Raw genomic sequence first — 12,407 nt, 5'->3', positions numbered from 1 at the left:
ACTTCCCCTTTCTCTGAGAGAAAACAGATTACATCATAGAGCGAGAGAAGAAAAACTAGATTTGTTATTCAAAGCTTATCAGTTACTTTCAGCTAATTCTAATGACCCAGACAGCAATATATTGTTTTGGTACATTGTCTTCTAAACTAACCTAAACAGTGTACTTTGTTGACGAACTGTTTTCTAAAATTCTGCACGCACTGTAGCACAGCAGTTACATCCTTGAAATATATTATCTAAAAGCACCAATATATTTTTTTCAAAGCTCTCTACATTTTTAAGAATCAATTTACTTATTAGATTTCCACTTCAATTCCCTCCTTTTTATTCTTGAAAATGATTAAAAGTTAGATTCTTCATATGGACTCCCAGGAGGCTCCCATACTTCGGATTCTTGCGCTCTTATCAGAACATACTGATGCGCAAACATATTCATTACCATATTTCAAAGCATTGGAATAATATATTTTGTACAGCAACACAAAAACAGGAAGACAAGTATCACAGCCCCTATAATCGGTGTTAGTAACTTAAAGAAAAACATTCCCCCTGGCCCAAACAGTGATTCTAACCAGGAGAGAAATGGGTGGGGCTGTAGAATGAGGCATTAAAGCACATACATAACAAGATGCATTACATTTCTTTAACTTTACAGTATGATTTATAAATTTATACCACAAATTACTCCTATCCCCCTCATTATCAGTTTCATTCAGCCAGTTTGTATACAAAGAGGCTTCGCGTTTAGATTCTTCCTCTTTCTGGGTGGTGACAGGCTTCCACATAAAAAGGAAAAAGGCTGTGCACATCAGTCCCAAGCAGGTGATCCCCATCTATCCCTGTGGAGACATCACTCCTGCTCTTTGCTCAGTTCGTTTGTGACCTTTTTACAGTGGGAAGCATGAATTCAGGGCACCTGGCACGGCCCCCTCCACCTGAGCGAACACCATTTCTTTTTCCTCAAGTCTTTCACCAGAATCCCAGTCTCCTTATTCATGCGTTAGTTCTTACAGCACAGGTAAATCCCTGTGGGCTGGAGCCTAGCATTTTTCTTAGGGTTTTTTTACAAGATTGGTCAACAGCTGGGTAATAACTCTTAGAAAAATCTACACATTGTTCCACTGCCTCAGTTGTGCCGTTTTGCAGAACAATTCTAGCTGAAGTTGTAAAATTTCTCTTTGGTCCGTTCCTGCAAAACATCTTATTATAAACAAACAAACCATAATAATAATGTGCATCTAGGGGAATCACTCCCAAGGGTAACCCCCCTTAAAACTATATTGTTCTACCCATCAGGTTCTGCCACTAGATAAGAGAACCTTTCCCATGAAATCATTTTTTGACCTTCATGATCCCTTCAGGGCGTACAATTAGCACAGAAGCAGCAGCTTTAGTCCACATGTTTTTCAAGCAGGATATTAACAGTATGATCATAACGAATAATACCAGACACACAAATATGTATTGAACCAGAGACCCTCTCCAGGTTCCTAGCACAGACTGTAGCCATGCACCAATGCCCCAATCATCTGGATTATAATTATGATATATATTTTTCTTCATCATAGATGTGCTTTGCTAAGTCATTAATTTGCTAATAATTGTTTAGAATACAAGTACTGTTTAGTCTTTGCTTACCAAAACAGCTGTCTATCACCCTAATAGAGAATGGCCTAAAACTGTGATTATAGCGAGGGGCATACAGTTATTTCCATTCTAATACATCTGAGTTACACTCAGACAAAAAGCAGGGCTATTTACCCATGCCAATAAACCTAAATAATCACCTCTATCAAAGGGGATTACTCCCATGAGCATCTTTTATAGCAATACAATCCCAACATGAGCTCTGATTATTATTTGTGGCTGACTGATAAAGTATTGATTCCATATCCCCATTTTATCAAAGTAAAGCTCCTTACACTTAACAGGTACACTGTCGCCCCCCCTCAGGAAGCTCAACAAACACAGAAACAGTGACAATATAATAATTAATGTTCACTCAGTCTCTGGTGCAGTGGTTCGGTGTCGGCGCAATGCGTAGATCCAGCGATCTCATCCTGTCACTCAGATGGCAGAGTCGGTAGTCAGTTGCACTTGATATGGTCCTTCCCAGCAAGGTTGCAACATCTGGCAGGGTATATCTTCCTCACCACACCCACTCGCCAGATATCAGGTCGTGTCTTCCCTCTACTGGAGGTCTCCAAGCGTTCAGCACCTATTCACCAGCCCCATGCACCACTTCAATTAACAACCTACAATACTACAATAGAGAATTAGCAAATTCAACAATCCATTAGCCAAATTCATCCCTCCAGGAAGTTTCGTTGATTGGTCTGTGATGATATCAAACAGGCTCTATTACACAGTTCTGTTTGATCCAGCCCGCATTCCATGGCGTTCCTTCAGTCTGATGTCTAGTCGATCTTTTAGAGTTCTGTTCCTTCATTCCACTGTTCCAGCAGACTGAGGGTGATCTCAGTCCATCTCACCCCGAATAATCCAGCCACAGCCTGTCCCTTGATCATAATACAAGCGGTAGGGCAGTGCCCACCGAGGGCTTATCTCCATCATCAAGTGTTTGGTAGACACAGAGGCAGTGACAGCAACCCACTGGGAAAACAGATTATAAGAGCCCAGGTTTCTCTTGACAAATGTAAATTGTAAACATTTGCTACTGCATGAAAGGTTTCTCAGGAGCAGGCCTTTTGAGCTGTAGCACCTGCACCTGAACTCTAGTTGAGTTCCTTTGATAAGCATCACATTGAGATACCACATAAGTGGCTACTGCTTCAAACACGGTCCCCACCCAGGTTTGGGTAACCAGCACACCATTTGACTCACACCCAGGTGTCCGACAGAGTGCATTTGTCGAGCTACAAAGGGCATTAGGCTGTGAGGGCATGCAGGGCGTCCAGTGTGCTGGCAGCACCACACTCTTTTCTAGCCATGTCCTTTTCTCTGCTTTAGAGGCCTCAGCCTGAATATCCTGCAGCTGTCCCCTTTTCACCAACAGAGGTCTCACAGGGGTCTCAGACTCCTGTTCTACAAGTACTGCTCACCTGACAGCTACATCTGCAAAGTTGTTCCCTCGAGTTACTGGAAACATTTCTTTATTATGTGATTTACACTTTACCACAGCTACTTCAGTCAGCAGCTGCAAAGCTTCTAACAGTTCAGAGACAAACCCAGCATTCTTAACTGGAGTCCCTGCCATGTTGGGGAAATCCCTATTCCTTCACTGCCATCCAAAATTGTGGCATCCACCAAATGTATATATACAGTCTATATAAATTGCTACAATTTTCCATTTAGCATATTTACAAGTTTCAATTAAATCTTTTCATTCGGTCTGCTAGTTCTACACCAGATTATTCACAGTTTATACAGCCAGGCAGGTAGCCTGCACAACACATAAACACGGCCCCTTGGCCACCGCATCAAGGGGTCCTGAATAATAATAACCCACCAGACGATGCCTATCTCCATGCCTCCTGCACCAGCACAACGGCTCACAACCCATTTCTTTCACTTACATACAGATTACATACAGATGATCCGTCTGAGGGAATCCAGTCCAGGGCCAGTGTCTGCAAGAAAGCTTGTTTCAAAACATCAAAAACGGTTTCTGCTGCAGGGGTCAAGGCAATTTTGTCTTTAGACTGCACTACCCCCCTTAAACCAATATGTCACTAGACAAGCTCGTTCTGAGAAGGCATTCACCCTGGCTTTATCATGTAGTTGGTTTTATACTCCTTTTTTTTCAAGATCCAGTACTTGGAGTAGCCCTTATGGATTCCCTCATTAGGTAAAACAATCACAATATCACATAACTCTATTGAGTTAGTTTACATAAATGCTATTTCATGCAGTAATTCCTTATAAAATGCTGCAGTCTGGGCCTAAAATAGGTCTGGGGTGTCCCCCACCCACATCAGTAGTTGAAACTGTACATATTTTCCCAAGCAGACTGTGACAGCTTTTATTTGCTTTAAACACAACCCTTGCACCCCTTCTCCTGTAGCCTCCTGTTACCCGTTAGAAAACTTTATATCACATTTTTATGCTGTTTTAGTCTAAAAACAGGACAGCTGTGCTCCTGTTTCCCCCAGTTACTGCACACTGTAAGATTATTTCACTTTTATTTCAATCCTGAGATAAATTTAGGAAGGCTACAGAGGGGTTTACTATAAAAAACTGTTAGTTCACGCACGGCTCTCGTTTCAGCTTCTGACATGTTCTTTAATTGTGAAATCAAGCCTCTTTCTTCCAATTTCTCCAAAAAACACCTTTTTTTTAGTAACTGCACACCAGTTTATTAGTAGTTTTGTCTTTGGGGTTTTATATCTCGGTATAACATTAAAGTCGCACAATAATTTCGACAAACTGGCGGCTCCCTTTTCTCCTCCTTGGGAGTCTTTTTACCTCCCATTTGCAGCGCTCGCACTTCTGCATGCATGCTTCGCGAGTTATTAAATCAAATCTGTCTCCGCTCTCCGTAATATCAGGAAAGCATAGTTGTACATTCTTGGCAACATCAGGTTTTAACACATTCAAGTAAATTTGTTTTATTACTGTGGAAGTATCTTCATTCACTTCCTTTTCATCGGCTAACCCCGAGTATACTATCCATAAAGCTATAAACCTTTCTGTAAAATCTGAAAACATCCTCACTTCCTTCTGCTGACATGCTGTTACTTTTCTCTAACCAGTTTTCGGTGGGTAATGCTCTTTCAAAAATCTCCACACTAATTCCCACCCTTCTCCCAGATTCTCTCTCAAGGCGTTCTATTTCTTCTTTTGCTTTTTCTTTTTCTACATATACAACTTCGTTTCGTTCAGCCATTGCTTTTAGCTTTTCCATCAGGGATTTTTCCGTCTCATCTATGATATTCTGTTGAATTCTCAAATATTCCTCTAAATATTTTTATCCAAAGGTTCATACACTTTTCTACATTCCTGTTCAGCCTAAATTCCGTCCGACAGTCAATATTTCTTTTAAGTTTCACTTTGGATTAATCAAACTTTTTTTCCTTCACACCAAACCATTTTCACGTCTCCCACGCGCCCCGCGGAATCCCCCAGTCGAGACAAACTGACGAACTATCACACATCGGGAACACGGACCAGGTTCCAAATCCTGGCTTTAAACACACAGTTGAATCGAGTTACCATTTTCGGCTCTTCTGTGAGTACAGTTCTAGTTACTACCTTCAGCCGTACTGCAGTCGTGTACCAGGATGCAACACCTGGATTTTTTCGCACGGGCAGGGCGAGACGCTATTCCTTCAGCAATCCCTCTTTTTCTACCCCACCTTCACAAAACAGGCATCTAAAACACATACATCATTAACTCATTTTTTCTGTTGTACTTGCTTCAGCTTCAGGAAAACCCTGAACCCACCACAGCAACATGGAGAGGACAAGGGACTTTTTAGAAAAGAGGAGTCCTTACCTCTTTTTAGAAGCGGCCGCCTAACTTTTCCTCTCCATGTCCGTGTGGTTTAATTTAGATGGACACTTCTTCATCATTTGGGTCATGTATCCGCCAATCTGCCTCCTCCTTTTTAGAGGACGTTGTAAACCTTTAGGAACAATATGATCTAGCAACAAGGTTATGTCACTGTAATTAGGCTTAAGACAATCAAGAACAAGGCGCTTGCCTTTCTTCTAAATTCTTTACGATCATCAGGCAATTTAGGAAAAGACTTAACTAATGCAAATAATTCACTAGGAGACCAATGTCAATGTACATATGCTGGAGTTCCTTCTGGACCTGGAAAAGTGCACATTGGCATTTCACAAACAAGTGAAAAGGCTTTGGCTCCGGACCGCTTTCTAATTTCGGTGGAGACTTTTTCTTTTTAGTACGCATGGCCATGACTTTAGCTGCAGCTTGCTGTTCTTTAGTTTCAGGACTAGTCTTTTTTGAAGCTTCCCATTATTTCTGTGATTCCTCTTTCCATTACATAAGTTTTCCAATTCAATTTCTTTCCTTTCTTCTCTTTCTCTTCTAAGTTTCCCCTTCTTCAGGAAACTTCTTTTTCCTAATTCAACTTTCCTCTGTCCATTCTGATTCACTTACAAAGAGCCTTCATAGTTATGGGCCCCTAATTATCATATATAAATTATGTGCAAGTTCCCTTACACCTATTACCCTAGCTTTACAGTTAATGAACATAAATTTCTTTTTTTACTCTAACCCAGGCTATAATTGTTTCTCTGAATTTGTCGTACATGTACTTTTGCTGGACTGCTCGGTCCCATTTTCGTCTCTGAATTTTAATTTCCCATTTTTACCGATCGGTGCCTTACTTAGAACCTTATCACATTAACTACTCCGCAGAGCAAAAACCACACGTCTGTGTTAAGATAAGTTCTTTATATGAGTCCTGGACTCATCAAACCCGCGTGAGAACACCCCTGTGGCTCGCTTCTCAAACTATTAATTTTAAAGGATCACTTACTGACGTCAGACAGCTGCCAATTCTCCAGACGCGTCTCTGGAAGGATAAACAGTTTATCCTCTGAGGTTCGTCCAATTTGCTAAAATTGTCCGGGTCCGGATGGAGTTTCAGCAGCCGTTCGCGTTCAGGTTTGTGATCCCGGACGAGCCCCCAAATTGTCATGGAAATATAACTATCAAGGAAGCCACAAGAGAGAGTTCTCACCTGAGTAAGGTCTTTATTTCAGTATTGGGAGCCCTGCTGCCACTTCGCAAAGTGCAACCAGAGACTCAATTTGTTACAAGCAGTACAGGGTTTTTATAAGACGTTGCGCTGTAAAAAAGTTCAGCACTTGGTCCCTTCTAAAACTTCCCCTTTCTCTAAGAGAAAACAGATTACATCATAGAGCGAGAGAAGAAAAACTAGATTTGTTATTCAAAGCTTATCAGTTACTTTCAGCTAATTCTAATGACCCAGACAGCATATATTGTTTTGGTACATTGTCTTCTAAACTAACCTAAACCGTGTACTTTGTTGACGAACTGTTTTCTAAAATTCCGCACGTACTGTAGCACAGCAGTTACATCCTTGAAATATATTATCTAAAAGTACCAATATATTTTTTTCAAAGCTCTCTACATTTTTAAGAATCAATTTACTTTTTAGATTTCCACTTCACTGATAAAACCCAAATGAACCAAACCTGTATAAATTAGTGGTGGAAAGGAGTCTTTTTACATAGCAAAAGGTCTCTGATCCTTTGGTAAGAACGATGGGGTATATAACCCATTGTCCTCAATATTAGAAATGAATCCTCGAGCACTGGCGTTGTACCACCGTTCCATAAAAGCCTAACATTACCCTTTCTTGCATAAATTGTAGAACATGCCGTCACATTTCAGTTGCACCTCAGTAGCAGTTTGATCTATTATCACCCTATTCCCCACCTCATAACCTTCGCTCTTCTAATTCTGGTCTCCTAACTGTCCCCCAAGCCCGTCTACACTGTATGGGTGACAGGGCCTTCTCCTGTTATGCCCCCAAGCTCTGGAACCCTCTGCCCAAGGATACCAGGGTCACCTTCCCTAAAATCCTTCAAAAAGAGCCTTTACTGAACTGGTTCTATTCTTTACCCCTCTGCTTCTACTTTTCTGAGTACTGCCATCCATGGTCTCCTCGCTCTATTGGAATTTTTTTATCCTGTGTATTCTTATTGTAATTCTGTCAAGTGCTTTGAGAAGCCACCTTCGGAAGCACTATATAAAATAGTTTATTCTAAATCCTTGAAACTTTAATAGGGCACTGCAGTAGGGCTAAAAATTGACAGTGTTAGTGGACCATCATGATTTGTGCAAATTATAGGTAGTCACAAAGGAAGACTAGGATTCACTTGTTATTCATAACTGGGACACTGAAACAGTGGAGAGGCTTTGTGTAGTAAGCGTTCAGTCTCAATCTACACACTCTGTGCCGCTGGTAGAGGTGGTTGTGAACACCTGTCTTCCGGATCAAGTGCTGGGATCTCCAGTCTCAATCCTAATACTTCTCATGACTGTCCACTACCACTGCTGTGAAACCAACACCAGTAAGATAAGACCTCTGTGATTCTACCTGTACCATTATTCATTGATGTTTGCACACCAGTATTGTTCCTCTGCTAAGGAAGGGAAGGCCTACTTCACATCAAGCCCCTGTTGACAATTTCTTCCTTGTGTTTCTTTTAGTCAGTTTGTGCAGCCTGGAATAGGGCACCAGATCTCACTCTTACTGGGCACTACAGTAGTAACTCACACTCCATAAGCACTACCCATCTCGGAAATGGGAGGATTTCCGGTATATTGAACACCTCCGTCTCTCCCACAGTAAAAAAAGTCACACTGCCCTGCCCAAAGAATAGTGCGACCATCTTCCCTCAGTACAATGCTTTATTACTCCAGCCATTTTCAGTCCTCATTGGCAGCAGTACAGGAAGCATTCTTGAAAGTGGAACCCCCACAAATACAGTACTTCAATTTATTAATGGGTCTCACTTCCCTTGCATTCCTCCACCCCATTCAAACCTATAAACCATAAAGAAACAAGGGCAGACAGAAGGGTCTTTCACAGCTTTATTGAGATGTTGCCATTAGAAGGCAAGGGGAGGCAGGAGAGTCACAAGGGGCAGGCTGGAGCCTTCATTCAAGCACCTGGGGAGGAAGAAGGAGAACAATCCAGCTAAACTGCAGGACACCCACCCTTCCAGGAGCTCCTCCTGCCAGACCCTACCTGTCCACTGGCCAACATCTCCAAAGTCCTCTGCTCCCTCCACATCCTCACTGGTGCTCTCAGCATCTTCACTGGAGCTCTGAGGGTCTCCCTCCTCATCCTCAGTCCAGTCAGCTCCCACATCCAGAGGAGCTTCTACTGGTGCCACAGCCACCCGACTGCTGGTCACCAGGCTCCTGGTACCTGTGGACAAGCGGCACCCAGGAGTGAGGGATCTGCTATACCTAGAGACCCACAGTGATGCTACTCATCTAAACAGCCCCTTTGTCCAGCATGGGATCATTCCTCAGTTGTCCAAGCATGGTTGTCTCTTGGGCAGAGATGCATCCACAAGGGATAGAGAACCAGACCCACCTTCATTCCGGCTGCCAGCACACCTGGACTCACAGCAGGCACAGACCTCATGGTCACCATACAGCTCCTCCCACCTGGAGGAGAGGAGGACAGGTGAGGCCTCCACCTGGCATGTCCCAGAGCACCCTCAGCAGGCTCCTTGCAGAAGTACCTCTTAGCCTCCCTGTTGTAGGTACAGGACTTGGTCCCTGGTGTTGCTTTAGCAGGAGCCACAGCCATGACACAGTGCATGTACAGCTCAGTCACTTCATGCTGCAAGAGGGAAGGTCACAGCATTAAGGGATCAAGGCCAATAGAGGGACAGAGAAGGACCTTCTGCCATCAGTGAAGTCAAGCTGGCAGCTCTAGGCACTACAGCTGCCACAGTCTAGTTCACATCTAGATCATATCTAGATCATGGATGTGAAAGCAGACCATGGATCAGTAGAGCAAGAAGGCTGAGCAGCCTTTGAGAGCAGTACCTTCCTGGACAGCTTCTTCTGGAAGAGGAAGGCATCAATTGTGAAGCGGAGCACATCCTTCTGCTTGGAGGGGACAAACCTGGACAGGCAGCCATCTGCCTTGCTGTCCACCATGCATCTGGGGACAAGGACAAAGATGAACCCCTGCAGGCTCTCGGGGCTCCTGCCCACCTCCTCTCCCAGAAGGGGCCGTACCCCAAGTTGTCGATCACGGGGAAACGGGGCTGTGAGTGCTGGTCTGGTTTCTCCGTTACGTAACACGAGTGGATGTACAGCCTCTGCTCCACTGTGGCAAAGTAGGCAGTGGCCTGGAAGTACATGGGCTGACCCAGGAAGTACTCATCCTTAGGCGAGAGCCGGACCCAGCGGGCTGGAGAGAGAGGCAGCATTACACCTGCACACAGCGCCCCCTGCAGGCAGGAGGAGCCACTCGCTCAAGGAGCTTACAGTTGGTGGTGAGCAGCACAAAGCTGTGCTTGTTCTTCAGGTCCTTGAAGAAGGTCCTTCTCCTGGCCCACGTGGGGACATAGCCAACCTTGTAGGAGTAGTGGAACCTGCAGGACAGAGGGGATGAGGGGCTTCTGGACACTTTCCCCAGCAGCTTCTCAGCAGCAGCAGAGCCCTGCCTACCTGTTGTAGGAGCACTTGACCGGCACAGAGAAGGGAATGAAGCGATGCACAGGCGCACTGGAGGAGGGCGGGGCATAGCGGAGAGTGTTGGAGTACACCAGGTGGCCCTGGACAACCTGCAGGGTTACAGAGGAAGGGATATTCCCAGGAAAGGCAACCCCGACACTAGCCCTACAGCTCACATCGATACACTGCCTGTAGATGAAGACCCGCTTACCGATCGCTCGGTGCCGCACTCGTGAAGCCCGTAGATGAAGTAGAAGTAACGGCGTGTGGTTCGGCTGACGCTGCAGTTGCCCAAGGTCACCTCCGATGGCCGACAGCTGAAGCCGAACAGGAGCCGACTGACCCTCACGTACATCCTGCTGGAGTCGCACCACACAGCCACTCCTCGGGTGCCCCCGATAGCCGGGCGAGCCGGCTGCCGCCCTCGCTGGGGAGGAAACAGGACGCTCTTGATGTAGGCGGGTAAGGGCCGGCTGCCGGCTTCGGGCTTCATCTTCTCCTTGTCGAAGTAGGGCGAGTACGCGTCTCTGGACACGGGAAGACGGCGGAAGTCGGGAGCCAAGGGCTGCGAGTCGTTCTCGCTTGCAGACAGGTCTTCGGAGGGCGCATCTGCCAGGTTCAAGTCCTCCGACTGGGCTGCGTCTTCGAGAGCCGGGAAGTCGGCCTGGAGCGCTAATGCCCGAGAGTCCCAGCCAGCTGGCCCGGCGGAGATCAGTGCGGGGAGCCCGGCCGCTGCGCACAGGCACAGCATAAAGAGAAACGAGCGCATCGCCAAATTAACGTCCCACTAAACTGCTACAGAAGTAAGATAAGTAAACCACCAAACTATGTTGAAGCAAAAGAGCATAAAGTGTGAACGCTGTGACTAGGTTTTTATACTGGCAGGACCTGCTACCACACACCTGGTCACACTACCGCTCAATCAACACAATCAGTTACACACAGAGACCCGGATTGTTTCAGCGTCTAATTAGAACCTGCTTCCAGTCTGAGGCGGGACTCCGTGAAGCCGCCTGCACACTTTCCCGTGTGTATCTGACCTCAGCGGAGGAGTTCCACGCAATTTCGACAGAATTAAATCACCCACACGTATAAATTTGCTCAGATTAATTTATTGTTCAATTAGTTTCTAATTTCCGAGGACAGTGTGTTAAACTCGCTGTCAGACAGAGTACGGAACACGCGACACGTCCGTCCACACTTTCCTTTATCGAGGGGGCTGTTCTATCAACATGTACGGCAATGAAAATAATTTTACCATTTTTCATGTGTAATTGCATGTCATATTAAAATGTGTAATATAAGCATTTCTTTGCTTCCCAGTAAAGAAATACTGATCAGCTTTTGACATGATCTGATAATAATTTGTCTGATTTTCCAGAGATTGCTTTTGCTTCGCAGCACTGAGAACCAATGGAAGCCCGTTTCCGCCAGGGAGTAAAAAAAAACGCGCTATGGTATCTCAGAATTGACTTAGAATCTCAGAATTGCGACCTAAAAACTCAGAATTGCGACTTAAAAACTCAGAATTCCGGCTTTATATCTCGTAATTGCGACTTTATCTCTCACATTTGCGTCTTCGAAATAGCCCATATTTCATTGTCTGTCCTTTTGTTATTGTAACGGATTCGGGTTCCAGGGCTTGTGCCCCTCGCCGCTCCCACCCTACTTCGTGTCTCACTGTATTGGCTCGAGCCCAGGCCTTGCTAGCTGAGCTAAAGAAGACCTTCTTTTTTAAGTAAAAAAGGACATACAATGAAAATATGTAAAAAGTATAAGTTTCAGATTTTTTAATTGTGAATTCCTCTGGATGTGAAGTGTCTATTTGTCTATCTTATATCATATTCTGTCTCCGCTTTTGTATTTCTGGTGTTTCAATATTTTTTTTTAAAAAAGCCCACCGTCCACTATTCCATCCGGGTACTATGGAAGCCTCACTGGCGGAAATGGGATTCCATAAAAAAATAATGTAATTAATTTGATTTTTATCGGCTGAAACGTGTTTTCTTTCTTCCTTTTTTCAGCATGGAATAAACCTATTACTTGTTCATCTGCGACATACAATTTGTACAATCTGGTTGCAGTGTGGTGACGGCACCGCCCTCCCCTGCGCATAACAGGGATGCTGGCCGCCGGGGCTAAAGAAAGTGTTCTTTAGCTCAGCTGGCAAGACGTGGGTTCGAGCCAATGCAGTGAGGCACGAACTAGAGTGGGAGTAGCGAGGGTACAAGCCCTAGAACCCGAA

The 12,407-nt window shown here is 44.7% G+C and overlaps 1 protein-coding gene across 1 annotated transcript; it reads right to left on the bottom strand.

The window, feature by feature from the left end:
- Positions 1–8,997: 8,997 nt before the first annotated feature.
- LOC148825318 (zona pellucida sperm-binding protein 3-like) lies at positions 8,998–10,931 on the bottom strand. Its single transcript, XM_088926457.1, has 7 exons — positions 10,374–10,931; positions 10,157–10,272; positions 9,974–10,080; positions 9,722–9,896; positions 9,527–9,644; positions 9,217–9,317; positions 8,998–9,139 (listed from the first exon to the last, which is right to left on the bottom strand). Exons 1-7 carry the CDS (start codon positions 10,929–10,931, stop codon positions 8,998–9,000), a joined length of 1,317 nt encoding a protein of 438 aa, XP_088782583.1.
- Between the last annotated feature and the right edge of the window lie 1,476 nt (positions 10,932–12,407).

This window comes from Atractosteus spatula, chromosome 10, assembly GCF_055471065.1.
Source record: "Atractosteus spatula isolate fAtrSpa1 chromosome 10, fAtrSpa1.hap1, whole genome shotgun sequence".
NCBI lineage: Eukaryota > Metazoa > Chordata > Actinopteri > Semionotiformes > Lepisosteidae > Atractosteus > Atractosteus spatula.
This window is presented reverse-complemented; position numbering and strand designations above follow the sequence as displayed.